The following is a 27798-nucleotide window of genomic DNA, read 5'->3' on the forward strand; positions in this document are numbered from 1 at the left end:
AATTTGTTAGGAATCTGATGCTGGGAACCACTGATTTCAGCCTGCCCAGATTTTAGCTCAAGGACCTTTGAACTTGGTAATGGTCTGGTCAGGGTTTTTTTCCTCCAGAAGTGAACGCTCCTGGGAAGGAAAGATGAAACTATTTTTAATCTTTAGCAAACATAGCCTAGTGTAGTAATTTCAAGCTCCAGTGTGACATTTTCTTCTGTTATAATTTGAGTTATTTTGAAAACAAATAAAGTCCTTTTTTGTATGTTTTGTGTTTGTAGTGTTTCTAGAGGGATTTTTATTTTTATTTTTTTCATCTTTTTAGGGCCACACAGTGGCATGTAGAGGTTCCCAGGCTAGGGGTCAAATTGGAGCTGTAGCTGCTGGCCTACATCATAGCCACAGCAACACCAGATCTGAGCTGCATCTGTGACCTACACCATAGCTCACAGCAAAGCCGGATCCTTAACCCACTGGGCAAAGCCAGGGATCGAACCTGCAACCTCATGGTTCCTGGTGGGATTCCTTAACCACTGAGCCATGACGGTAACTCCAGTATACCACATCTTCTTTATACATCCATTCATGTATCAGTGAGTGGACATTTAGGTTGTTTCCATATCTTGGGTATTGTAAATAGTGCCACAATGAACATTGAGATACACGTATCTTTTTTTTTTTTTTTTTAAATCGCCACACTAGCAGTGTATGGAAGTACTCAGGTCACAGATTGAATCTGAGCTGGAGCTGCAACCTATGCTGGAGCTGCAGCAACGCCAAATCCTTAACCCACTGCACCAGGCTGGGGATCAAAGCTGCTGTGGTCAGGTTTTGGGTTTTTTTTTTTTTTTTTGGTCTTTTCTGGATGCCCATGGCACATGAAATTTCTGGGCTAGAGGCTCAGATCTGAGCCTCAGTTGCCACCTATGCAGCTGTGGCAACACTGGATCTGAACCCACTGTGTTGGGCCAGGAATTGAACCTGCACTCCAGAGATGCTGCTGATCCTATTGCACCACAGTGGTAACTCCTGCAGTCAGATTCTTTTTTTTTTTGCTACTTCTTGGGCCGCTCCTGGGGCATATGGAGGTTCCCAGGCTAGGGGTCGAATCGGAGCTATAGCCACCAGCCTACGCCAGAGCCACAGCAATGCGGGATCCGAGCTGCGTCTGCAACCTACACCACAGCTCACGGCAACGCCGGATCGTTAACCCACTGAGCAAGGGCAGGGACCGAACCCGCAACCTCATGGTTCCTAGTCGGATTTGTTAACCACTGCGCCACGACGGGAACTCCTGCAGTCAGATTCTTAATCCATTGTGCCACAGTGGAAACTCCAGAAGTATCATTATTTAATTTTTCATTTGCCTAAGTTATCTCTGTTCATGCTGTTAATTATTTTTGTGTTTGGTGTTATTTCATTCTGTATTTGACTAGAAAACAAGGTTTCTAGGAACATTTAGATTTACAAAATTACTTCTTTAAAAATCCTGTCAGCCAAAAAATTGCTGTTGTTCCACTGCACCCTCCGTTGCTCTGCTCTCTATAGTTCTTCGACCTGTGATTGTCGCTGACCTCTTTCCAGTCCCACCCCCAGAGTACATCCACACCTGAGGTTCTCTTGGACAAGACCACTGCTTTCCTATTGAGGTATAGATGAAGTTAGGACATATTTATTCTCCTTCAGAATGTTTAGATATGATTCCTTTAAAGCCTGTTGTGTCCAGGCCTATATAATAAGTGCTGTGTACTAACCATTTACAGCCTTTGGTGCTGTGGGTCATCCAGCAGGACATGAGCCACAAGGAAGTAATCATTACCAGACAGATGCACACCAGTCCTTTGTGAGGTACTCACTGAGTCTTAGATGCCTGTTGAGGTCGAGGTCTTGTTACTTCCCTGGCCCCATAGTCATTGTCAAATTCAAGTACTTAGAACTTAGTCTGTAAAGGTAAAAGAGAGCTGCGATCCCTGGATGCATTGCAAATAATGCAAAAAGCAGATATGTAAGCTTTAAATTAGTCTTTGAAATAGTTGCAGTTGCTTTACAGAGTGGATCCTTCTGAAAGCTGCTGTTCAAGTTGGTAGCTGCAGTAATCCTCAGGGTACAAGATGTGGAAACTCTGGTGTCAAGAACATGTCGGGTGACTTCCACCTGCTTCTTAACTTTTCTGCAAGTAGAGAGCCTGAGAGACTTTTTGAGGTGTCTGTGGATTATGAGTTTATAAAGAGAGCTTGACTTTGAGATCAAAACAAAACAAAAAACTCCAGCTCTCTAGATAAATACTGTTGGTAACTGGTGAATTTATTATATTTTTAGTTCTTTGTCACAAGAAAGAACTTGCGGGTAGTGATCTAAGGCTGGCAGAGGATTGGAAGTCTGCTCTCTCCCTTGTGATGAGAGGAATCTCTGAGGAGCTCCATTTGCTCCCCATCCTGTTCTGAGTCAGGTTGATCGGCGAGACATCTACGTGGGTTATAATAGCGAAATCCTGAAAGAGATCTTACAGAGGGATCTACAGAGAGTAAGGACTACTGGGATGGGCCGGGGGCTTCTGTGCTTATATTAGAAGTCAGTTGAAGATTCTTGGGAAAAGAAGAAGATAGAGTATCTGAAGAATTAAACTGTGGGCTGGTGGGATCTTTGTTCATTCAGGCTATGGGAGTCCATTCGTTCCTGACAATAGTCCAGCTTTGAAATCTAGATCTTGGCTCTGTTTGGAAGAAGAAAACAACACCTTTGTGCATTAGGAGATTCTGGCCACCACTGAAAAGTACTTGGTGCTGCTACTTTCTCCCCATTACTTGGGAATATGTAAATTGTAGCTGTACCCTTTTGATAAGACAGATGATCTTTTGCATTTGTCTTTCTCTTATCTGTTTTTGCTTTTAATTTTTAATCCTTGGGGAGTTCTTATTGTGGCTTACGGGTTATGAACCCAACTAGTATCCATGAGGATGTGGGTTTGATCCCTGGCCTCACTCGTGGGTTAAGGACCTGGCATTGCCATGAGCTGTGGTGTAGGTAGCAGATGTAGCTCAGATCTGGTGATGCTGAGGCTTTGGTGTAGGCCGGCAGCTGCAGCTCCAATTAGACCTCAAGCCTGGAAACTTCCATATGCCTCAAGTGCGGCCCTAAACGCCCCCCCCAAATAAATAAATAAAATCCATGAATTAATTTCCAAATAGTTACTACTGAGTGGAAACCCACTTTTTCTTCTTTGCTAAGCGAGTGCCCAAAGCCTGGAGAAAGAGGCGGTAGAAGCAGAGGACAAGGGCAGCTTCAAGTATTTCTTCAGTTGTGTTAAGCCTGGATAAATCTGTCGCAGCAGATTTCCTGGAGCTTTGAGGAGCAGGAAAGCCTTGGGGAAAATGGGTTTGCCCCATCTTACTTTGTGTATAAATACCTGAGCTGGATATGTTCCTCTGAATCTGCTGTGGTTCTTGAGCAGCCCAGCATTCTTTGCTGGGGAAGCCGGCAATGCAGGAGTTGATGGGATTTGGCCCTGGAGCTTTCCCTTTACCAGTTCTTTGGGGGCTGATGCTTTCAGGTGCCATTCTAGGCCTGATTCCAGGGTCATGCATGGCAGGCGTCCCTCTTCTGCTCAGCATAGCCTTGCCCACTGCTTTGCTCCTGGTCGTAGAGTTGCTGGCTGTGGCTTTGCAGAGCAGGGGTTCCCGAAGTCTGCAAGGTCATATTTTGTCTCTTTGGCTCCAGCCTTTGGAAGCTCACCCCTAAAACTTACCAGAGAAGTTTGTGGTTATTTAGGTTTTGTAGCTGTGGCAAGGCTGAGGTAGGTAAAAGGGCCAATTAGAGCCATATGTGGGAGGGAAGGAATTCAGCTAGCAAGAAAGTCTAAACAAAGGGAGTGGGTGCTAGTTGTGTCTTGTCCTTTTATAAACAGGATTTGTTGATCTGGCAGTTTCTGGCATGGTTGAAATGTTCTTCATGGTCGAGCCTTAAGAATGTGGCCCCAAACAAGAATGTGGCCAACAGCAGGTCACAACTTTAAACACTGAATATTTGCCTAGATAAATACTCAGAACAATGGCACCTTACACTGATGGTGGAAGGGCTCCCAGTCACTGCAGGCGGGATACCCGTGTCTGGCTTCTGAGGTGTATATTGTCGACACCGCTGGCAGGCTGAAGGGTTGCAGTAAGGGAGAGCCTGAGTAGGGACCTGGGAGTGGCTGGGCCACCCTTATACTTCATCTCACTGCACTGTTCTGGAATCTGATTAGCCAGTTAGGTCAGGAAGGCCAGCAGACAACAATTATTTTCGCCTTTTTTTTTCCCCCTAGGGCCACTCCCTCAGCATATGGAGGTTCCCAGGCTAGGGGTCTAATCGGAGCTGCAGCCGCCAGCCTTCACCACAGCCACAACAACGTGGGATCTGAGCCGTGTCTTCGACCTACACCACAGCTCATGGCAACTCCAGATCCTTATCCCACTGAGCAAGGCCAGCGATCGAACCTGCAACCTCATGGTTCCTAGTCAGATTCGTTAACCACTGCACCACAATGGGAACTCCCTTGTCTTTTTGCCTTTTTTTTTGTCTTTTTGCTATTTCTTGGGCCGATCCCCGGGCATATGGAGGTTCCCTGGCTAGGGATCGAATCGGAGCTGTAGCCACTGGCCTACACCAGAGCCACAGCAATGCGGGATCCGAGCCGCGTCTGCAACCTACACCACAGCTCACGGCAACGCCGGATCGTTAACCCACTGAGCAAGGGCAGGGACCGAACCCACAACCTCATGGTTCCTAGTAGGATTTGTTAACCACTGCGCCACGATGGGAACTCCTCTTTTTGCCTTTTTAAAAAATTTTTATTTTATTTTCTAAACTTAATTTGTTGAAGTCAGATTAGCAATTCATTTTGAGGTATGGTTCTTTTTTTTTTTGGCCATGCCCACGGCATGCAAAGGTTCCATGCTAGGACTAGGGATCAAACCCATGCCACAGTAGTGACCTGATCCACAGCAGTGACAACTCCAAATCCTTAACCTTCTGAACCAGGGAACTCCTATGGTACTTATTTTTTATTTTTGTGTAGTATAATGGAAAAAATAACTCTCTTAACTGTTTTGTGTGAATGGTTGAATACTGAATAATGTTTAACAGCAGCATATGGAGCTCAGTGGAGTGTAGAAGGAGCTGTTTTTCAGTGAGCTTTATCACATAAAATGTTAAAAATCTACCCAGGTTAAAAACCATGGTCCAGTGGAGTGGCCATTCAGTCTGGCATCTGAACCTTGTCTTTCTTCCCTTCCTCCAGGATGTGTTTGCACCTGAGTGGGTTTGTACCCAGGTAGAAAACCTTTACTTCCTTCCTGCCTTTGTTGAGAAACCCAAACTACCATCAACAGAAACCACTGCCCTTCCGGGAACCTCTGCTTTTGGTATTTGTGATAACTGAGAGTTTGCAAGAATTTTCCAAGTAAGAAAAGTGTTCAGATAGCTTTTCTGTTTGGTAGACTATTGTGTAGTGCTTGCTTCTCACGGGTGGTAATTTTTTTCACACATGTTTTTACTTTGAAATCTCTTGCTGTGTATGTGACCCTGGACTCTTGGGGGTTCCTGAGCTCCCTAATGGTGTCTTCGCCAGGCTGCCCCGACACCTCTGGTGATACTCCTATGGCGCACAGGCCAGGTAGGAACTTGGTCTCATGTAATGGAAACCTTATATGCCTCCTGAGCTATGAACAGTTTTAGGATGACACCTTGCGTTGTCCCCAGAGAGTTGACTCAACACCTTCCTCATCTGACACTAAGAAGTGAAAAAGGCCTGTTTTAAACTCAAAGCAGAGAAATCTGCCTGTCTTTTTGGTATTTGAAGCCCATATAAGCAATGACTTCACACTATTGTTTTCCATTGTGTTGAGTACATCCTGTTGGCCATCAGATTGAAAAGTTTTAAACTGATTAACCCTCTAGAATTTTTATATTAATATTAGACTGACATTTAATATTAAATTTTAACTTCTGAGTGTCTGGACAAAAGCCTTTTTGTTAGATGCAACATAAAGTGGTTTAAGATTATTTATTTTGACTTTTCCAAAACCACTTAAAGCAAGCTTATGGAATTTTGTTATTTTTGGTTTGGCTATAAAAAGAAAATCCCATTTTCCTTAAACGTTTCAATTACCATGGTGAATGGCAGCAGTTTGACAGTTTTAAGTACTATTTTTAGTTTATATAGCTATTGGAGATTAGTAGTTCCTCCAAAATGGTGGGGCGGGCTGCCTCTGCCTTATTTTGTATGGTTAATAATGGGTTGAATCTCACAACTTTTCCTTCATTCTTGGTAAAAACTAGTAGGAAGCCATTCTTTCAGAGTTTTTTTTTTGTCTTTTTTTTTTTTGCCATTTCTTGAGCTGCTCCCACGGCATATGGAGGTTCCCAGGCTAGGGGTTGAATCAGAGCTGTAGCTGCTGGCCTACACCAGAGCCACAGCAACACGGGATCCGAGCCTCGTCTGCAACCTACACCACAGCTCACAGCAATGCTGGATCATTAACCCACTGAGCAAGGGCAGGGATCGAACCCTCAACCTCATGATTCCTAGTCGGATTCGTTAACCGCTGAGCCACGATGGGAACTCCTCAGAGTTTTTATAGTTAAGACATTTTAAAGTTTCATTCCCTGTGGGTTTTTCTGCAAATGGGGAAATGGTAAGTTTACTATGAATTGAGTTAGTACCATCTATACATTTGTTCCTTGTGTTTTTTGAGTGGAAAAAGTATTTGTCGACTGAGCCTCCTTTGCACGTGTGGCACTCATAACCTCTGGGAGGTAGCCTTAGTGGAACAGAGCTGCTTCTTTCTTGGGGCTGGAATTCCAGAGGAATCCTCTAGTTCTCAGGGACCCAAGGCTGTGTGGATAGGGTAGGGTTGCAGATCCTTGTGTCTCCTGTCGTGGTCGCATAGAGATACATATGCAGTGGGGGCGGGGGAGAGAAACAGATACAGACACCACTCACACAGCATATGCTTCGTTTGCTGATAGATAGGGATTAGTATGGGTGACAGGAAGATGGCCAGAAGGATTCTGCTGAACTCTTTCTCAAGTATCTGGGATCCTTGCCTGTCACTGCGTAATGCTTTTGATTCCTTAGTTGTGTCCTTACTGACTGATCTGGTAAACTTTATTTATTTATTTGTTTTGATCTGGTAAAGTTTAAATATACCTACTTCTAGGGCAGATTTTTATGTTTTGTTTTACAAAGAATACCACCTTTTAGGCATTGCTGAAAAGTTCACTTTTTATTTCTGCTCCATTGTCACAATTGGAGAAAATAAGTACACCCATTTTTCACACAGTGTGCCCTGGCTGTTGAGCTTGTGTTCAGACTGCGTGGAGTTTTACCAAGGCTCCGGGAAGGTCCTTCTTCACAGAGTTGGATTTTGCTGGGGTTTGGAGCAGTGCTGAGCTCAGTCTTAGTGGTGGGAATTGCCACTGAGGAATGAAGTACCCATTCCAACTACCTATTTTCTCAGTAGAAGAGCTTTGGCAGCTTTTTATAGCTGGAGAGGGGCAAGTTCAGCTGAGATGTATTCTTGGGCTACCCTTGAGTCCCTCTGATGTTGCAGAGGGTAATGTGAGTGTGCATGTGTAGTGTTTAAAATGAGTGGCTGTGTCAGGAAGACTGGGCAACTCTGGTTGTAGTTTCTTCAGTTCATGTTCCGGCCACAGGCTGTGTGTGACCATACTTGAGTGTTACCTCTCTTTAGGCCTTGGTTCTGAGAAATGAGGAGGAGAATCTCCATAGAGCCTCCATCTCTAGATGACCAAGGGTATGAGTGTGAGACTGTGTGTAAAAGACTTCCAGGATGTGCGAATTCTGGTGTTTGGATGTAGCCTGAGGGTCTGCTAGCACAGGGACCCTGCTTATAGGAAGCCACTATCAGAAGGATTTGGCAATCTGTAAAAAAGACCTTTTCTTCCCAGAATATGGAAAACCAACACATAGCAGTTGGAGTTGTGCCCTGGACATTGCCTGCTTGCTAAATGCAGAGCACTTAGTCATGTCCATGAAACAGATACCCTGTGTTGTCATATGTCCACAGATAGCAGATTGAGCTTATGAGACTGGTAGGACAGGGTGTGTCTCATACTGTTGCTGTTTTCAAATAAGCTGAGATTTTTTTTTTTTTTTTTTGTCTTTGCCATTTCTAGGGCCGCTCCCTTGGCATATGGAGGTTCCCAGGCTAGGGGTCTAATCAGAGCTGTAGCTGCCAGCCTACACCATAGCCACAGCAACACGGGATCCAAGCCACGTCTGCAGCCTACACCACAGCTCACCGCAACGCCAGATCCTTAACCCACTGAGCAAGGCCAGGGATTGAACCTACAACCTCATGGTTCCTAGTAGGATTCGTTAACCATTGAGCCACGACGGGAACTCCAAGCTGAGAATTTTTAAATGGAGTATCAGATTGGGAAGGTAAAAGATCTACTGAGTCTAATAGTAGAAAAAAAGTAAGTACACAAAAGAGTAAAGACCTGGGAAGAAGATTTTTTTTTTGTCTTGCCTTTTCTAGGCTGCTTCCCGCGGCATATGGAGGTTCCCAGGCTAAGGGTCTAATCGGAGCTGCAGCCACCGGCCTACACCAGAGCCACAGCAATGCGGGATCCAAGCCGCATCTGCAACCTACACCACAGCTCACCGCAACGCCAGATCCTTAACCCACTGAGCAAGGGCAGGGACTGAACCCACAACCTCATAGTTCCTAGTTGGATTCATTAACCACTGTGCCACGACGGGAACTCCCCATGGGAAGAAGATTTAAAAAGAAAAGTTGGTAGTTCCCTTTGTGCTGCAGTGGGATTGGCACCGTTTCTGCAGTGCCAGGAAGCATGTTTGATCTCCAGCCTGGCACAGTGTGTTAAAGGTGATGTGGGCACCGTGAGATAGAGGTGGACAGAGATAGGGGTGATGGATAAGGTAGAGTTAGGGCAGTGCAAGAGCTCTATAGACCTGGGATCTGGAATTTAGATGCCATTCAGAATACACCAGACACATATTTGAGGATAGGGTTTTCCAGTCTTGAGAAGACAGTGAAAAAGACACAGAGAGGTGAGATAGAGCAGGAGGTGCTAGCTGTTTTATAACTTGTATTATTTTGAGATCACATGACTTAGACAAGCTCTAAGCTCTTTGCCTTCGTGTACTACAGGTACTTGGCAGAGGACCTGGATCAGCAATATTACACAACCTGAGTATTTGCTACCCAGACTTGTCATACCTTAATGTTCTTCTGTGTTTTTGTTTGTTTGTTTTGTGAGATCCTATTTTAGGAAGTGAAGCAGTCATAAATTTGGAGATCCTTATGAACCCTTCCTTTTTCCTTTGCCTTCTCTTCCTAGACTGACCATTATCCTCAATTTTGTATTTATGATTGCATGTGTGATTTTATTTATTACATTTAAATGAATCTATAAATAGTATATAAACATTTTACATAAATGGTATTAATATCTTTATGCAGTGGCTCTTTTTGCTAAATGTGTTTTGAGATTTATCTATTTCAGTTCTTGTAATTTTGGTTGATTTTAATTGTCCTACAGAGTTCCATGAAGTGAATGTACCACAGCCTGTTGGTGCTTTCTCCCACCGATGAACCTTGGAGTCATTTCCAGCTTTCCACTGTTGCAATGAATGTACTTGTTCTAGCTCTCCTTGTAGTGTGCGCATTCCTCTGGGTGTGTGCCAAGGAATGGAAGGGCCCAGCAGGGTTGGTCAGTCCTCTCCAGGTGATTGGACAATCCCACACTCCCGCCAGTAGCTATGCAACTCCTTTTCCTCAGTGATGTCACATTTCAGCATTTTTGCCTATTCTGATTGTTATGGTGAGTTTTTTCATGTTGCTTTAGTTTTCTCCCCCCTCCCCGATTACTAGTGAAGTTGAAGGTCTTTTTGAATGTTTATTGATCTTCAGATTTTCTTTGTTATCTCTCTGTCTTCAACCCATTGTTATTTTGGGGAGGTACTTGATATATTTTGATAGGAATCCTTTAGCCATGCTATGCACTTAAAAGCTGTCTCCTAGGCTGTGGTTGGTCCTTTTTACTTTCTATATAATGGCATCCTTTATTGAATAGAAACCTAAAATTCCAATTCAAATTTATCTTTTTTTTAGGTTCAGCTTTTTTTTGAGATAATTGTGGATTTACAGGCAGTTGTTAAACAGTAATACAGAGAAGTCTTGTCTACCCGTTACCCAGTTTCTCCTGATAACAACATCTTAAGTCATAGTACAGTATCACAACCAGGGTAGTGACAGTGATACAGTCAAAACACAAAACATTTTCTCACAGCAAGGATCTGTTATGTTGCGCTTTCGTAGCCACATCTAGTTCCCTCATGTCCTAGCTCTCTCTTTAACTCCTGGCAACCACTAATCTGTTTTCTGGTTTCTATAATTTGTCACTTCAAGAATGTTATGTAAATGAAATCATAAAGTATATAACCTTTGGGGAGTAACATTTTTCACTCGGCATAATTCTCTTGAGATTCATCCAAATTGTTGAGCATATCAGTAGTTCATTCTGTTTTATTGCTTGTTAGTATCGCATGGTATGGATGTACCACAGTTTGTTTAACCATTCATCCATTGAAGGGACGTCTGGGTTGTGCCATTTGTTGAAAAAACTCTTCCCCCCGCCCCACTTAACTGCTTTGTACCCTTGTCAAAAATCAGTTTAGCATTCTTGTTTAGGCTTATTTCTAGATTCTCTATTCTGTTCCATTGATTTATGTGTTTGTCACTCCACCAAGAATCTTGATTTCTTAACTAAGTAGATATTAAGTAGAATAATTCCTCTTTATCCTCTTTTTCAAAATTGTTACTGTGTTCTGAAGCTGGAGCAAGTGTATTAAATTTAAGAATATGCAGATTATGACCTGCTGAATCGGGGGGCAAAAGCCATCCACTCGAGGTCAGCAGAGGTCAGCAGGTAGCTTCCTCAGCATTTGAGCTCCCACTTTGGAGAAGTGAAAACCAATTGTAGATTTATTTTTTCCTTTCAGTTCTATCAGTTTTTGCTTCACATGTTCTGTAACTCTGTTCTTTGGTGCATATACATTTAGGATTGGTATTCTTGATGGATTGGCCCGTTTATTATTATACAATGTTCCTCTCTTTGATAATTTTCTTTTTTTCTGAAATCAACTTTATCTGATATTAATATAGATACTCTTGCATGATACGTCTTTTCCCATCCTTTTACTTTCTACCTGTTTTGGTCATCTTGGTGTTGTCATCTGTTGTCTTTTTTTTTCATTCAGTTTTTCATTTTCCTGGTTCTTGGTATGATGAGTGGTGGTTTTTTTTTTTTTTTTTTTTATTGTGCCGGCAGCAAGTGGAAGTTCCTGGGCCAGGGATCAAACCCACATCACAGCAGTGACAACACCAAATCCTTAACCCACTGTGTCACCAAGGAATTCCTGATGAGTGATTTTTTATTGCAACTTGAACAGTTGTGTATTTTGTTCTGAAACTCTAGATTCTGTTTTAGCTGGCTTTTGTCTGACTCTTCACTGGCAGAGGAAGGGTAGAGGAGGCACTGCCTGATTACTGGGAAGTTTAGGTAGAAATCCAGGTATCCCACTAAAGCTTTGTTGACACCTGAGGGCAGGTGAAGTTTTAGTTCCCTTGGCCCCCCTACTGCTGGGCAGTGGTTAAAGTTCTGACTCTCTACTAGTCCTCCTCTCACACTATCCCAGCAGGTTCCTTATCTTGGAGATATAGAAATCCAGTTTCCACATGTGGTGTCCACTGACACAGGGAGCTGGAGGAAGAGGGTTGTGCATTACTATTGGCCAGGAGGGATGAAAATCCCGTCTCCCTCCCTGTCGAGATATTAGGGCGCCTTGTTACAGCCTCATGAGAGTGGAAGTCTGGGCTCCCCACTTGGCCTTTGCCAGCATGGGAGTTGAGTGAGGCCACAGTTTTTTCTGTGGTGTTTGTCTAGAATAGAGCTGTTATTGTTTAAAGGTTTTCTCTCTTGCTAGACTATCCTCTTCCTGCTCCTCTGGCTAAAGAGAACAGACTTTTGTTAGGACTTTTTTTCTTCTCATTTGTTGGCCTTTTTGGGTTGCCAGCTTCCTCAACTCCAATTCTGGAATATATGAGGCAAAAAGAAAACCCAGGGAACTTGCCTCTGTATCTTTCCTTGAATCCTGGAGTCCCTAGCTAGACTGTATCCTCTTGACTTTTTATTTTTTATTTATTTATTTATTTTTGTCTTTTTTGTTGTTGTTGTTGTTGTTGCTATTTCTTGGGCCGCTCCCTCGGCATATGGAGGTTCCCAGGCTAGGGGTTGAATCGGAGCTGTAGCCACCGGCCTACACCAGAGCCACAGCAACTCGGGATCCGAGCCTCGTCTGCAACCTACACCACAGCTCACGGCAACGCCGGATCATTAACCCACTGAGCAAGGGCAGGGACCGAACCCGCAACCTCATGGTTCCTAGTCGGATTCGTTAACCACTGCGCCACAACGGGAACTCCGACTTTTTATTTTTTAGCGTCTCATGTTTAACTTAAATATATGTATAATATCTATGATTTTCCCTATTATGTAGTGGGAAACTAAAGAGAAATGCGTCTACTCCATCTTCCTAGAAGTGAAAGTCCAATGGTCTTTTTCTTTTGTGTTTTGTGGGTTTTTTTTTTTATATCTTTTAAAGTGAAATTCTTAGGAGTTTCCGTCATGGCTCAGTGGTAACGAACCCAACTAGGATCCAAGAGGATGTGGGTTAGATTACTGGCCTTGTTCAGTGGATTAAGGATCTGGCATTGCTGTGAGCTGTGGTGTAGGTCGCAGATGCAGCTCAGATCCTGCATTGCTGTGGCGGTGGTGTGGGCTGGCAGCTGCAGCTTCAATTCGACCCCTAGCTTGGGAATTTCCATATGTGGCACCTGCGTCCCTAAATAGCAAAAGAAGAAAGAAACTGACATTCTACTATATTCTAAAAATTTTAAAGTTCTGCCTTTTACATTTATGTACTTAATCCAGTTGGGATTGATCTTGTTTTTGATGGAGAAGTAACAGAAGAACCTAATGGTGTTTGTTTTTCTTCATAGATGGCCACTTGTTCTGGTGCCTTTGAATAGCTTTGCAAGTTGGTTTGGGGCTCTCCCTCTGGTTCCACAGGCCTCTGTCTGTTCTGCCCCATGTGAGACTGCCTTAAATACAGTAATTTGATAAGTCTTAGTTCGGTAAGATGGGACACCCAGCCCTCAACAATTGTTTTGCTTTCTTTTTCTTTCTTTATTTTTTGCTTTTTAGGACTGCACCTGCAGTATATGGAGGTTCCCAGGCTAGGGATTGAATCGGAGTTGCAGCTGCAGGCCTACTCCACAGCAACACAGGATCTGAGCTGCATCTGTGACCTACACCACAGCTCATGGCTGGATCTTTAACCCACTGAACAAGTCCAAGGATCGAACTTGAATCCTCATGGATACTAGTCGGGTTCGTTTCTGCTGAGCCACAGTGGGAAATTCTGTTTTGCTTTCTTGAGTTCTGTCTCTTTTTCATGAATGTTAGTTCAAAAAATAAGAACAGGAATAGCAAAATCAATAGCAGAAACAAAAACGAAACACCCTTTTGGCCTTGGCTTGGATTTGCATTGACTTTAGATTGTGCTGCCCATTTCAGTGGCCTTGTTTTCTTCAGCAGTTTTATTTACTTTGCCTTACCCAAGTTGAAAGATACCATGTGGCCTCTCAACAGCTTGGCTCAGGGCAGGGCTTCATCCTTTCCAGAATGGGAAATTGCTTGTAATGGCTGTGGGCACACAGAACATCCTACGGTACATCTCTGTGACTGCCAGCCTTAGAGCAGAGTCGTGAGCTGCTTGAATCTGGTGTGAGGGAGAGGGGACAATGTACAGGGTTCTAATTACTCTGTTGGGGGTGAAGGACAAGAGAGTTCACATAAGTTTTGTTTTTTTTGTACCCACAGCATGGATAAATTCCCAGGCCAGGGTTGAACCCATGCCACAGCAGTGATTCAAACCACAGCAATAACAATATTGGATCCTTAACCTGCTAGGCCACCAGGGAACTCCATCAAAGACGTTTTGCTCACTGGCACGGAGTTTGCAAATAAATGCCCTACATGGGGATGAGAAGTGGGCAGTTACTACACTTCTGTGTGCAAATGCTTGGTTTTTTAATCTTTTCAGAAGTATTTTTTTGAGACTTAATAATTGTGATACTTGCCACATTGTTTTATCTCTATGTACATGCACTTTTTTTTTTTCTTCTTTTGGACCATTTCAAAGTGAAATGCAGAGATTTTTGATACTTTATCCCTACAGACTTCAAAATTGAGGATAGTCTCTTACTGAGCCACACCACCATCAGCTCACCTAAGAAAATTAACAGTAAATTTAATATCCAGCTCAAATGCATAATTCCCCAGTTATCCCTTGGGAGCTGGTCTTATGTGTTTGTTTTGTTTTTAAAGTAAATCCAGGATCCAGTCAAGATGCACACTGCATTTGGTTGCAATCTTTAGATCTAGAACAGTCCCCTTGTATGTAGAGATGTCATTTGGAAAGACCAGACCAGTTATCTTGTTAGAAGTTTCCACATTCTAGATTTGTCTGATTGTGTCTTCATGGTCCCAGTGTTTCCTGTAAACCGAAAGTTAGGTCTAGAGCAGCATTAGCCAACAGAAATATAATGTGATCCATATGTCATTTAATTTAAATTTTCTGGTAGCCACATGAAAAAAACTGAAAATAAGTAGATGGAATTAATTTTAATCATATATTTAATCTTTATTATTTATTGTTTATTAATATTTGTTTACTTAACTGTTTTTTATAAACAAAATTTGTTTCGGTATGTAGTCGATATTTTAAAAGAATTAATGAGGGAGTTCCCGTCGTGGCTCAGTGGTTAATGAATCCGACTAGGAACCATGAGGTCACAGGTTCGATCCCTGGCTTTGCTTTGCTCTGTGGGTTAAGGATCTGGCGTTGCCGTGAGCTGTGGTGTAGGTCGCAGACGTGGCTCGGATCCCACGTTGCTGTGGCTCTGGCGTCGGCTGGCGACTGCAGCTCTGATTGGACCCCTAGCCTGGGAACCTCCATATGCTGCGAGAGCAGCCCTAGAAATGGCAAAAAGACAAAAAAAAAAAAAAAGAATTGAGATATTTTTACATTCTTTCTTTATACTTAGTTTTTGGAATCTACTGTGTTTGTTTTTTGGGTTTTTTTTTTTTTTGGTCTTTTTTTTTGGCATTTCTTGGGCCGCTCCCTCGGCATATGGAGGTTCCCAGGCTAGGGGTCCAATCGGAGCTGCAGCCACCGGCCTATGCCAGAGCCACAGCAACGCAGGATCCGAGCCGCATCTGCAACCTACACCACAGCTCATGGCAACGCCAGATCCTTAACCCACTTGGCAAGGCCAGGGATCGAACCTGAAACCTCATGGTTCCAAGTCGGATTGTGTTTTTTACACTTAATGGATCAGCCACATTTCCAGTACTCAGTAGCCACATGTAGCTGGTAGCTCTTTACTGGACAGTGCAGGATGAGGCTTGATCCCACTCAGGGTAGATGTTTTGGGCAGGAGCACTTAAGGGGTAGTAACTGCCTATGCTCACCTTTGAAACCATGGAAGTTGCTGAAGTCTGAGTCTACTCTTTTTCTTTTTCAGGCTCTGGGTGCTCTGGGATGGAGCAGGTGTGCAGAGGGTGAGGACCCATTTCTGGGACCACGTCGCTTGCTTCCTTTCTTAGAGAGACTATCCACTTGAACCTGGGATGAGGATGTCTGTGGGCCTCTTGCTGCTGATCCCCCTCTGGGGGAGGACCTTTCTCCTTCTGCTCTCCGTGGCTGTGACTCAGTCCCGTTGGCCCAGTGAACCTGCGGACGCTGTCAGGGACTGGGAGAACCAGCTTGAGGCGTCCATGCACTCAGTGCTCTCAGACCTCCATGAGGCTGTTCCCACAGTGGTTGGCATTCCTGATGGCACAGCCGTCGTCGGACGCTCATTTCGAGTGACCATTCCAACAGATTTAATTGCCTCCGGTGGAGAAATCATCAAGGTGAGACTGGTTATAAACTATAAATGAGGAAGAATTCTCATTTTCCATTTTAGTTTTGGTTTTAGTTTTAGGTTTTTTTTTAAGTTTCAGTTTTTCAATTTCCCAGCAATTCTTTTTTTTTTTTTTTTTGGTCTTTTTGCTATTTCTTTGGGCCGCTCCCGTGGCATATGGAAGTTCCCAGGCTAGGGGTCGAATCGGAGCTGTAGCCATTCCAGAGCCACAGCAACGCGGGATCCGAGCCGCGTCTGCAACCTACACCACAGCTCACAGCAACGCCGGATCGTTAACCCACTGAGCAAGGCCAGGGACCTCACGATTCCTAGTCAGATTCGTTAACCACTGCCCCACGACGGGAACTCCTCCCAGCAATTCTTGAGTTCAGTTCTTCTAGGACCTGGTAAGTATTTCCTAAGTGAGGAACAGCTGCTGATGTTCACTAGGGGTCCCCGTGTATCGCAGAATAGCATTCTCAACCTTTATTCTTGCTCCTATTTTGAGGTAGTCACCATTAAAAATCTTTATATCTGTATTCTGAAAGATCTTTTGGTCATCAAGTTAGGAACTTAATGGAAGGGCCTTTGTTTTTTTTTTTTTTGTCTTTTTGCTATTTCTTTGGGCCGCTCCCGCGGCATATGGAGGTTCCCAGGCTAGGGGTCGAATCGGAGCTGTAGACACCGGCCTACACCAGAGCCACAGCAACGCGGGATCCGAGCCGCGTCTGCAACCTACACCACAGCTCACGGCAACGCCGGATCGTTAACCCACTGAGCAAGGGCAGGGACCAAACCCGCAACCTCATGGTTCCTAGTCGGATTCGTTAACCACTGCGCCACGACGGGAACTCCTGGGAGGGCCTTTGTATAGGAAAAATTCTCCTTCCATTAACCATGGGATTAAACCTAAGAATTACAGAACTTTTAAATACTTTGAACTTTTTTTTTGTCTTTTTTTGTCTTTTTGCCATTTCTAGGGCCACTCCCTCGGCATATGGAAGTTCCCAGGCTAGGGGTCCAATCAGAGCTGTAGCCGCCAGCCTACGCCACAGCCACAGCAACGCCAGATCCGAGCCATGTCTGTGACCTACACCACAGCTCACGGCAGTGCTGGATCCTTAACTCACTGAGCAAGGCCAGGGATCGAACCCACAACCTCATGGTTTCTAGTCAGATTTGTTAACCACTGAGCCATGACGGGAACTCAGAACTTATTTTTTTAAAATAAGGTATAAGTAAATATTGGAGTTTTGCTCTGCTTTGGTATTCTGTTTACTAATGTATTCGGTCACTTAAAAATTAGTACCCAAGTTTCAGCCTTGCCTTTCATCTCTTTTTGGGGAAGCAACTCAGAGAACAAGAGGGTATGAGATCGATATAATAGAAGAGAGTTTTGGCCAACGTAGAATAGAAATCAGGTGGAACAGGAAGCTTTTGTGTAAAGAAGTGCCATCCGTTTTTCTGGGGTTGTGGGATTTTGGAATTTCTCCTAGCTTCTGAGTGAGTTTGGTGATGGTGATGTGGGTGGGTGGGCTATACCCCTCAAGCTATGAACATCTGCTAGAGCAGAGGTCAGCACACTTTTATTTCTGTTTCTTTTTTTTTCTTTTTTTTCATTTTGGGGCAGCACCCACAGCATATGGAGGTTCCCAGGCTAGGGTTCTAATTGAAGCTGCAGCTGCTGGCCTACACCACAGCCACAGCAACTCATGATCCCAGCCATGTCTGCAACCTATACCACAGCTCATGGCAATGCTGAATCCTTAACCCACTTAGCAAGGCCAAGGATTGAATGCACATTCTCATGGATACTAGTCAGATTTGTTTCTGCTTACTGCAATGGGAACTCCCAGTACACCTTTTCTTAAAAAGGACCAGATAGGTGTTCCTGCTGTGGCGCAGTGCGTTAAGATCTGACTGCAGTGTCTCGGGTTGCAGAGGCGTTGGTTCGATTTCTGACCAGACGGAGTAGGTTAAAGGATCTACCATTGCTGCAGCTGTGGCATAGGTCACAGCTGCATCTCAGATTCAATCCCTGGCCTGGGAACTTCCATATACTGGTATGGCCACTAAAAAAAAGGAGGGAGTGGTAAAATTGTTTTTGGCTTGTTGGCTGTGTGATCTCTGTTGTAACCCCTCAACTTTGTCAGTGTAGCATGAAAGTAGCCATAGACAGTATGAAAATGAAAGGACATGGCTCTATTCCAATAAAACTTCACTGAAACTGAAATTTGAATGTCATATGATTTTCACATGTCAAGAAACACTATATTAAAATTTTTTTTTTCTTTCAGTCATGTGAAAATTGCAGCCTTTATTAGTTCATAGGCTGTAAAAAAAACAAGTGTCAGCCCAGATTTGACTCATGGCCATAGTTTGCTGACCCTTGCCCCACAGTATTCTTTCCTCAGAGGTGTGGCTTGAAAATGAACTAAAAATATTCCAGGACTTGCCTGGTGGCCTAGCAGTTAAGGACTTGGCATTGTCACTGCTATGGCTTGGGTTTGATACTTGGCCCAGGAACCTCCACATGCTATGTGAATGACCAGGAAAAAAGAGAGAGCGAGAAAATGAACTAAAAATTTTCTAAGATGTCTATGTTGTTATCATAGTTTTTGTATCTGTTTTGCGTTTAGACTTCTACATACACATAGTGTCTTAGCTATTTATTGGTATGTTTAAAGCACCAAGACATAGTGGTTTAAAATAATTGTTTAAAATTTGTTTTGCTAGGAGTTCCCGTCGTGGCGCAGTGGTTAACGAATCCGACTAGGAACCATGAGGTTGCGGGTTTGGTCCCTGCCCTTGCTCAGTGGGTTAACGATCCGGCGTTGCCGTGAGCTGTGGTGTAGGTTGCAGACGCGGCTCGGATCCCGCGTTGCTGTGGCTCTGGTGTAGGCCGGTGTCTACAGCTCCGATTCGACCCCTAGCCTGGGAACCTCCATATGCCGCAGGAGCGGCCCAAGAAATAGCAACAACAACAACAACAACAAAAAAGACAAAAGACCAAAAAAAAAAATTTGTTTTGCTCACAATTTTGTGGCCAGGAATTCAGGGATTCAGAGCTCATCTGGGAATCTTATCTCTGGTGGTACCTAGAGTGGCTCATCTGGCCCTGGAGGATCCATTTCTAAGATATCTCATTCATGGCTGGCAAATTGGTGCTGCCTTTTGACAGGAAGCTTAGCTGATGCTGCTGATCAAGTTCCTTGGTTCCTATCCCTATAGACCTTTCCATGACTGCTTGGATTTCCTCATGGCACAACAACTGGGTTCCAAGATTGAGTATTTCAAGATAGAGGGAAGTAGAAGCTGCCTGTTTCTTAAAGTGTGAGCTTGAAAACTTACACAGTGACACTTGCTCTGTACTCCATTGGTCAAAGCACACATAAGTTTTAGTAGGTCTTTACTGACTTGCCCCTCTCTGACCCACATGTCCTAGGCATTAAGATTAGAAATGGTCAGCGTTCCCACCATGGCACAGTGGAAACAAATCCAACTATGAACCATGAGGTTGCGGGTTCCATCCCTGGCCTTACTCAGTGGGTTAAGGATCTGGAGTTGCCATGAGCTGTGGTGTAGGTCGAAGATGTGGCTCAGATCTGGTGTTGCTGTGGCATAGGCTGGGAGCTACGTCTCTGATTAGACCCCTTAGCCTGGGAACCTCCATATGTGTCAGGTGTGGCCCTAAACAGACAAAAGACCAAAAAAAAAAAAAAGAAAATTAGAAATGGTCACAGATTTCATGCCACTCATCCCATTGAGAGGTATGTCTGTTCCCCTTTGCCTTGAATCTGGGCAGACCCACTCCTCACCTGACCTTCCTTGTATTACTTCCTTTTCCTTTTTGGCCCCTTCTTTTTATGGTTATGATTCTCAGGGTGGCCTTGTGTTCTCAGAGATGATCATACTTCTGAAGGTCCTGGCTCACTTCCATAGGGCTCTTTCTAATTTGTAGAGTCTTTGCAAAAAATTTCCATGTGATCTTTATGATAACCCAGCAAGCTAGATTCTGGTGTGACCATTAGATAAGGAATGGTGGCTTTAGAGGTGCATTTCTTACCCAGCTTCAAATTTCATTTTTTTTTCCTTTTTTTTTTTAATCTCTTAAGGCCACAGCCAAGGCATATGGAGGTTCCCATGCTAAGGGTCAAATCAGAGTTGTAGCCGCTGGCCTATGCCACAGTCACAGCAATGCAGGATCCAAGCCGTGTCTGAGACCTACACCACAGTTCACGGCAATGCTGGGTCCTTAACTCACTGAGTGAGGCCAGGGATCGAACCTGTGTTGTCACGGATACTAGTCAGATTTGTTTCCACTGAGCCATGATGGGAACTCCCAGATTTCATCTTCTGAATATCCAAATGCTTCAGTGACTGCGCTTGTTCCAGTGGCCACTGAAATGTTGCACCTAAATTAGTCTTAACCAAAGGTGCCTTGAATTGATACAGTGAGCTGGATATTTGTTGTGTTTGTCAGAGAGACATTTAAAAGGCTTAATTCACCAGGAGAGCAGGGATTTTACTAGGAAAACAGGATTTGATCTGAGCATATTTATCAGTAGAAAGCAGACCATTTAGTAGCTGATTAACCTGTAGAAAAACAGATGAAAATGTGTGACTCTACATCCCAAACAGTCTTAACATCAGGGTTGCATAGAGTGAGAAATCAGATCAGAATGCTTGACTTAATTCCTAGAGCTTTGGTTTCCTTGTGTGTAAAACAGGATTGAAAAGTCTTTACATTAAAGGAGTTGTCTCTGTACCCCCATAATAACGATGTGTAAATGTACATTGTAGAAAAGGGAGAAAGGGGCATTCCCGTTGTGGCTCAGTGGTAACAAACCTGACTACTATCCATGAGGATGTGGGTTCAGTCCCTGGCCCTGCTCAGTGCGTTAAGGATCTGGCATTGCTGTGAGCAATGGCTTAGGCAGGCAGCTGTAGCTCTGACTCAACCCCTGACCTGGGAATATCCATATGCTATGCTGTAGGTATGGGCCTAAAAAGCAAAACAAAAGAAAAAAGAAAGGGAGAAAGAAAATCTCTTGTAGTTCCTATTACTGGTAGACTCCTCTGTCATTTTCTGTTCATCAAGACATGTCCATATCACATATGCACACAGACATTTTAGACAGACCTGAAATCATACTGGACCTATTTTTGACCTTTCTTTTCATTCATTGTAGTTTGAATTTTTCTTTTTGGTTATTAAGTATTCTTTGGGAATGTAACATTATTGTATTTTTTTGGCTGCACCTGTGGCATGTGCAAGTTCCCAGGCCAGGGTTTGAACTTCTGTCACAGCAGCCACCCAGGCTGCTACAGTTTCAACTCCAGATCCTTAACCTGCTGTGCCACAGGGGAACTCTGAATGTGACTTTAATGGGTGCCCAATATTTTTGTGTATGTGAGGAACATTTTAGATCAAGTGTCCCAAGGAGCCTTCTTGGAGGTGACCTCCAAGACATATCCATCACTAATACTGTCATCCAGATTACCGATCGATTTTCCCTCTTTGCAAGCCCCCTTGCCTCTGTTCTTGACCACTCAATCTGGTCTTTATATAGAGGCAAGAGACATCTTTGTCTCTATAAAGCTTAAATCTGCTAAAGACAGGCCTCCTCTGCTCCCCTGCACTTAGGATTAACCCCAGTTGAACTGGCCTCTCGCCTCTTTTTTCTTTTTTTTTTCTTTTTTTTTTTTTGGTCTTTTTGCCATTTCTTGGACCACTCCCTCGGCATATGGAGGTTCACAGGCTAGGGGTCCAATCGGAGCTGTAGCCACCAGCCTACGCTACAGCCACAGCAACTCCAGACCCGAGCCGTTTCTGCAACCTACACCACAGCTCACGGCAACGCCGGATCGTTAACCCACTGAGCAAGGCCAAGGGATCGAATCCTCAACCTCATGGTTCCTAGTCGGATTTGTTAACCACTGAGCCATGACGGGAACTCCTCTCACCTCCTCTTTCTCCCATTTTTTGCATATCACGTCCCAGCCACACAAGCCCCTTTCTGTCCCACAGATATGCCAAGCTCAGGGCTTACCCCAGGCCACTTGTTCTTTTTTCTTTCTGTCAGCATGGGTACAGCCACCTCTTTCAGGCTTCAACTTGGAGCCTTTTCTCTCCACCGTGATGAAAGCAGACTTCCCACAGAAGCCTGGCTGCCCCACAGAATATGGAATTCCTGGGCCAGGGATCAAATCCGAGCTGCATTTGCGACCTAAGCTGCAGCGACCTAAGCTGCAGCTGTGGCAATACCACATCCTTAACCCACTCTGTCAACCTGTGTCAAGGCAGCAAGAGACTAAGCTTGTCCAAGCCTTATGTGGGGTTTCCAGGTATAGGATTGGTCTTTGATTCAATTTGAATGTGACCAAATTGCCTAATGAAGATGCATGGGCAGAGCATGGTCTGTCCCGAGAACCGATGAGATTAGGTAGTGTCATACTTGCTGACAGGTCAGAAAATGTGTGTGGTGGTTGGAGATAGAGTGATTCAGTGTTTGTAACAGACTATATAACAACAGTCTATAAAAAGGATAGAAAATTAAGTCTTTCGCTAAGCGAGTTGTACTGGCCACCTGCCAAGCCTTGTTTGACCTGTGTAGGTTGATGGTTTTGTTATTTCAGGGGGTTGTGGCAATTTTGGGAATCACAATGACAGAGAAAGTGCTGCTTGGCATCAGCCAGGTGTGCCCATCCAGTAACATCAGCTCCTAAAACAAGGGCTTCCCTATATTTAATACACTAGGCTTTAAGGAAGCAGGTCTGGAAGAGGAAGAGACTTGCCTGCCTGGAGGATTAGCCCTGAGGTCCTGAATCCTTTGCTCTACTCCATACCTCACACTCTTTTCATGTCTGAAAAGTCTTTGTCCAGTCTCATCCCATCCAGCCCCTGTTAGTTCCCTGCTGTTCTCTAGCTCTACCTCAATAATCAATTTGCAGAGTTCCTGCTATGGTGCAACAGGATCGACAGCATCTTGGGAGTGCTGGGATGCAGGTTTGATCCCCAGCCCCACGCAGTGGGTTAAGAATCTGGCATTATCACAGCTGTACTTTATGTTGCAATTGCAGCTTGGATCTGATCCCTGGCCCAGAACTCCATATGCCGAGGGACAGCCAAAAAAGGAAAAAAAAAAAAAGAATCAGGAAGTTCCAATTGTGGCTCAGCGGTTACGAACCCGACTAGTATCCGTAAGGATGTGAGTTCGATCCCTCGACTCACTCAGTGGGTTAAGGATCTGACATTGGCGTGAGCTGTGGTGTAGGTTGCAGACGCAGCTTGGATCCTATGTTGCTGTTGCTGTGGCTATGGCATAGGCCGGCGGCTTTAGCTCCAATTCGACCCCTAGCCAGGAAGCTTCCATATGCTGCATATGTGACCCTAAAAGACCGAAAAAAAGAGAAGAATCAGTTTGTGTTATTGACCCCAGTTTATCTTCCAGATGGAGTCCATTGATCTGATGATGCAAGAAGGGGCAACAGGCTACCTCCAGACCCTCGAGGCCAGCATTACGTCCCCCTCCTGTGGCCTCAGGACATCCTAAAGCAGATGGTCCTAGTGTGTGCTCCCTTGGACCAGACTAGATGTGTATACAAAGCTCATCCCAGCTCTTGACTGTTCTTTTCTCTCAAAGCTGCCTTTAGGTCTTAGAGCACCCTCTCTCTTCATCAGGGTCTGTGGGGATAGGTCCCACAGAACCCAGCTTTGCCTTTGCTGGGCAGATCATAAGCTGTCCCGAACTGGCCATAATATGTTACCCCTCCTGACTCTTGCTTCCCTTGGGATTGGCACCAGCTCCCTGTGGGTGCCTCTCCTCTGACTTCAGTGGGACTGGCTAAGGAAGGCGATTATATGGCTGGAGGCATTCTAACATCTCTTCTCTAGAGTGATCAGGAGAGACATCTTTGCATCTCATGAAATGATTGGGCTGTCCTTCTAGATCCCCCTCAGATGTATCATTTTGGTAGGGCCCATGAAGGTGGCTCTTAAATCCCTTCTTCCCTTTAGCCTCCTTGTCTGGAGACAGTGTGGACTTTCCCTCAGCCCAGGGTGTCAGCAGACTGGGAGCAGCCCTTCTTGGGACTGTGCTCTCAGCAGCTGGCATGGGCCCCCAATTGTTCTTCTGTGAACAATGGACACTCTTTTTGGCCAGGAAGGGAAACTCATGAAAGGAACATTTCTTTGGATGCTTGAGAGCTTTGTGGCAACCCTGCCTGTGTGAGATGAACTGCAGTTTCTTCCTGCCTCAAGTGGGTGTTCCCTGGCTCTGAATGGACCCCTTGTGAACGGAGCACACCGGGAAATTTGAGTTGGCGAAAGAAAGCATCCTTGGGGGTGGGTTGTCAGAATGGCATTTGCCCAGGCACATCAACTCAAATACTCATTGAATATATAGGCTTTTATATTTTAGAAAAATAAAAACAGATTACTGACAAGGACTGAAAGAACATGACAAAGTAAAAATAGATTATGTTAGGGCTTGGGATTGAGTGACTGATTCTGAGAGTTTTATTAATGGCTATAACTCTGCTGAGCTATCCCTTACTTTATGAGGAAAATGATTAATCTTTGTTTTTAGATGAGAACAGTTAACATCAGGTAAAATACTTTATAATTCAGACCAGAAAGGCAGTGACTGAGCTGGAGAAGTTGTGTTCAGAATATGATCTTGTGGCCTTGGCCTCTATGTCAAGAACCTTGTTCTAGTTTGAGGGTTGAATGTCTCTTGATTGTCTCTCATGGATGTGGCTCTGCTTTACAAAGCAAAGGCCTCTTGTACCCACTTCTACCCTGGTTCCTCACATTAGGTGGTGTCAAAGCCTTGGCCCTTTGACTTCAAGCCAGAGGCTCTTGTTGACCTATGCCATCTCCCTGCAGCCCAGCCATGTGACTGCCTGTGAGCATCATTTGTAGAGGCTGAACTTGGCCACAGAGCAGATTTGTCTCATTGTCATAGTCTATGGCACAGACACAGGATCACTGAGAATGCAAGTCAGCATCATGGCAGCCTCTGAAATGTGACCGAAGGCCTGCTCTATCAGAGGGACTGTTTCTTGCCTCCCTGAGTAAAGATGCACGCCATGCGTTGACCTCCTCCAAGGAGGCCTTGATCACCTTATGTATGGGTGCCTCCAGGGGCTTGCCTGTGGTATCCAGCCATAGATAGCTGCATGGTGGTTCAGCTCTGCAGCTTGACTGAGGGGTGAGGGGCTGATGGGTCAGGAAGCCAGTGACTAGATCTTAGGGAAGGCAGGGACTTTGCCAGGGCAGGCTTCTTAGAGCCCTAAGCAGTGGGATGCTACAGGGCAGCAGTGTATGCCACTGTGACATGAACTAGCCAGTGGTCTTCTCAGGAAGACCCCTCCAGCACATCTATTAGGTATTGAGGAAAGGGCCCAGCTCAAACCCCTGGGGCTATCCTGTCTCAGGGTGTTGGTTGGAAGGTGACACAACTGAGGCCCAGGAAGAACCCTCCAAAAGATCCGTAGTGTGAGGGAATTCTCACCAAATACAGTAAGATCCCTCTTTGCTGGCTGTCATCAGCTCATCCAGGTGACATGGTTATGCAAATGCTCACTCATCTTTCTCAAGTCTTTGCTTGCCGTTTCTAAGTCCAGTAACTCTTGCATGGGTAAGATACCACCTTGTGGGTTCTGAATGATAAAGCTTAGGTTTTCTTGAAGTCTGTGGAAGGTGGTGGTGGCAGCAGCACCTGCGAGCAGAGGCCGAGGCAAGCCATGGCGATGCCAATGGCCCTGTAAGAGCAAAGTGGCTGCGGGTTCTGCCGTGCACTCATGGCCCTGACATGGGCACCAGCGGCTCCAAAGCTCAAGGCCTGTGGCCCTTCGCCTTGGTGGCTGCCTGGCGTCAGTCACTGAGCAAGCTTGAGTGTGACTGGGAAGCCACGTCTTTCCCCACTTCGTATTCATGTGCCTGGTTCCATGTTCTATGGCAAGGATGGGGATCTGGCTCACAAGTTCTATGAGAAGATAGATGTCACCAAGAACAGGCAGAAGCAGGCCATGCTGAGGCAGGTGCATAAGAACCTGATTCCGGAGTTCCCATCGTGGCTCAGCGGAAAGGAATTTGACTAGGAACCATGAGGTTGAGGGTTCTATCCCTGGCCTCATTCGGTGGGTTAAGGATCTGGCGTTGCCATAAGCTGTGGTGTAGGTTGCAGATGCAGCTTGGATCTGCTATTGCTGTGGCTGTGGCCTAGGCTGGCAGCTGTGGCTCCAATTAGACCCCTAGCCTGGGAACCTCCATATGCCATGGGTGCAGCCTAAAAAGCAAAAAAAAAAAAAGAACCTGATTCCTCAGGGCATCGTGAAGCTGGATCCCCCCCCCCGCCCCCCCGTGATCCTCTATGAGGTGTGAGCCTGGGAGGTGGCAGGCATAAACACCCCCTGCCCCAGCAAGAAACCCCTAGGCGCAAGGTGTGGCTTCCACTGAGGAACCTAGGCTGGGGCCACAACCCTGAATAAACTCCACTGGCCTGGAACCTTCAGCTGTGAGCAGGGCAGTCCTACAGTGTTGGTTGGGTGTTGGTTTGTATGTGGACAAGAAGTGGCTGATGGCTGGCGAGGGCTGATGGCAGAGTTAGCAGCCCACCTTTCCCAGCAATTCCTACTAGGAGCATGGTCAGGAAGGCCAGGTTCCTGTGCCCTTGCCTGGCCTGCCTTCTTCCACGCTTGCCTAGGGCCCAGCCCTGATAGAGGCTACAGCACTTTACAAGCAAGGTCTGCCTTCTTCCAGCCCCAGGGCTGTGGGAGCTGTACACAAGTGGGAACTTCGTTTCCCTTACTTCCTTTACCCTCTCGTTGGAGTGTTTCAGCCGTTTGCTACCTCGATTCCTCCTGTGTTGGACAGAGGCTAAGGGCAGCGCAAGCCTGATTTTTCCTGCCTACCTGCCCATCTGTTCCCACCCCCAAATGGATGGACAGTTTGCTGGCTGTTAATAAGAGTTAGGACTGGTGTGGGAGGCATCTCCCTCGACCCAGGGTGAGGCTGATCTCTCCCCACTACAACTAGTTGTGTCCCCCCCCCCACAGACACACACTGCACCACCAATTGAGAGGGCATAGGATGGGGATCAGGAAGGGCTCTGGATGCCTGTGCCTGTCGGGAGTTGCCCTATCCCACCTACTCTGTCTAATCTCCCTTGCCCTTACACATCCAGTGCCCTGTGTAAGGGACAGCACCTGAGCGCTGGTGCCAGTAGCTCTGAGGAGCCCACCTCCCCTTCCCCTACAGTATACCCATCCCTTCAGGATCAGTCAAGAGAAAGTACTGGAGCCGCTGGGTAGGGACAGAAAGGAGAGAACCATAAAAGGAATACTTAAAATGAAAGCTTGTAAATAGTCTAGTCCATGATATTGTTGGAGCAGAGTCTGGTTTCTATATAGAAATGACTGTTTGTTTGCTTTTTGTCTTTTTGTGTTTTCTAAGGCCATACCCACGGCATATGGAGGTTCCCAGGCTAGGGGTCCAATTGGAGCTGTAGCCGCCGGCCTATGCCAGAGCCACAGCCACAGCAATGTAGGATCCGAGCTGTGTGTGTGACCTACACCACAGCTCACGGCAATGCTGGATCCTTAACCCACTGAGCGAGGCCAGGGATCGAACCCGCAACCTCATGGTTCCTAGTTGGATTTGTTAACCACTGAGCCATGACGGGAACTCCTGTTTGTTTTTTGTTTTTAAATCCTTACTGTGCAAACTCTGTGCTTTAAGAGT

General features: G+C 45.3%; 1 protein-coding gene across 12 annotated transcripts in view; it reads left to right on the forward strand.

Moving 5' to 3' along the window:
* Positions 1-27798, forward strand: part of DAG1 (dystroglycan 1) — a 59329-nt gene that overhangs the window by 21411 nt on the left and 10120 nt on the right. For 7 of the 12 annotated variants that reach the window (XM_047774344.1, XM_047774390.1, XM_047774323.1 and 4 more), the window contains one exon: positions 15669-16059. In XM_047774344.1, coding sequence (XP_047630300.1) covers positions 15775-16059 — 285 coding nt within the window. In that variant the 5' untranslated portion in view covers positions 15669-15774. Of the gene's footprint in view, positions 1-5266; positions 5429-5529; positions 5642-9588; positions 9841-13149; positions 13172-13193; positions 13215-15668; positions 16060-27798 lie in introns of those variants that run through there. The other 5 variants (XM_047774367.1, XM_047774396.1, XM_047774349.1 and 2 more) reach the window with 5 other exon arrangements.

This window comes from Phacochoerus africanus, chromosome 1, assembly GCF_016906955.1.
Source record: "Phacochoerus africanus isolate WHEZ1 chromosome 1, ROS_Pafr_v1, whole genome shotgun sequence".
NCBI lineage: Eukaryota > Metazoa > Chordata > Mammalia > Artiodactyla > Suidae > Phacochoerus > Phacochoerus africanus.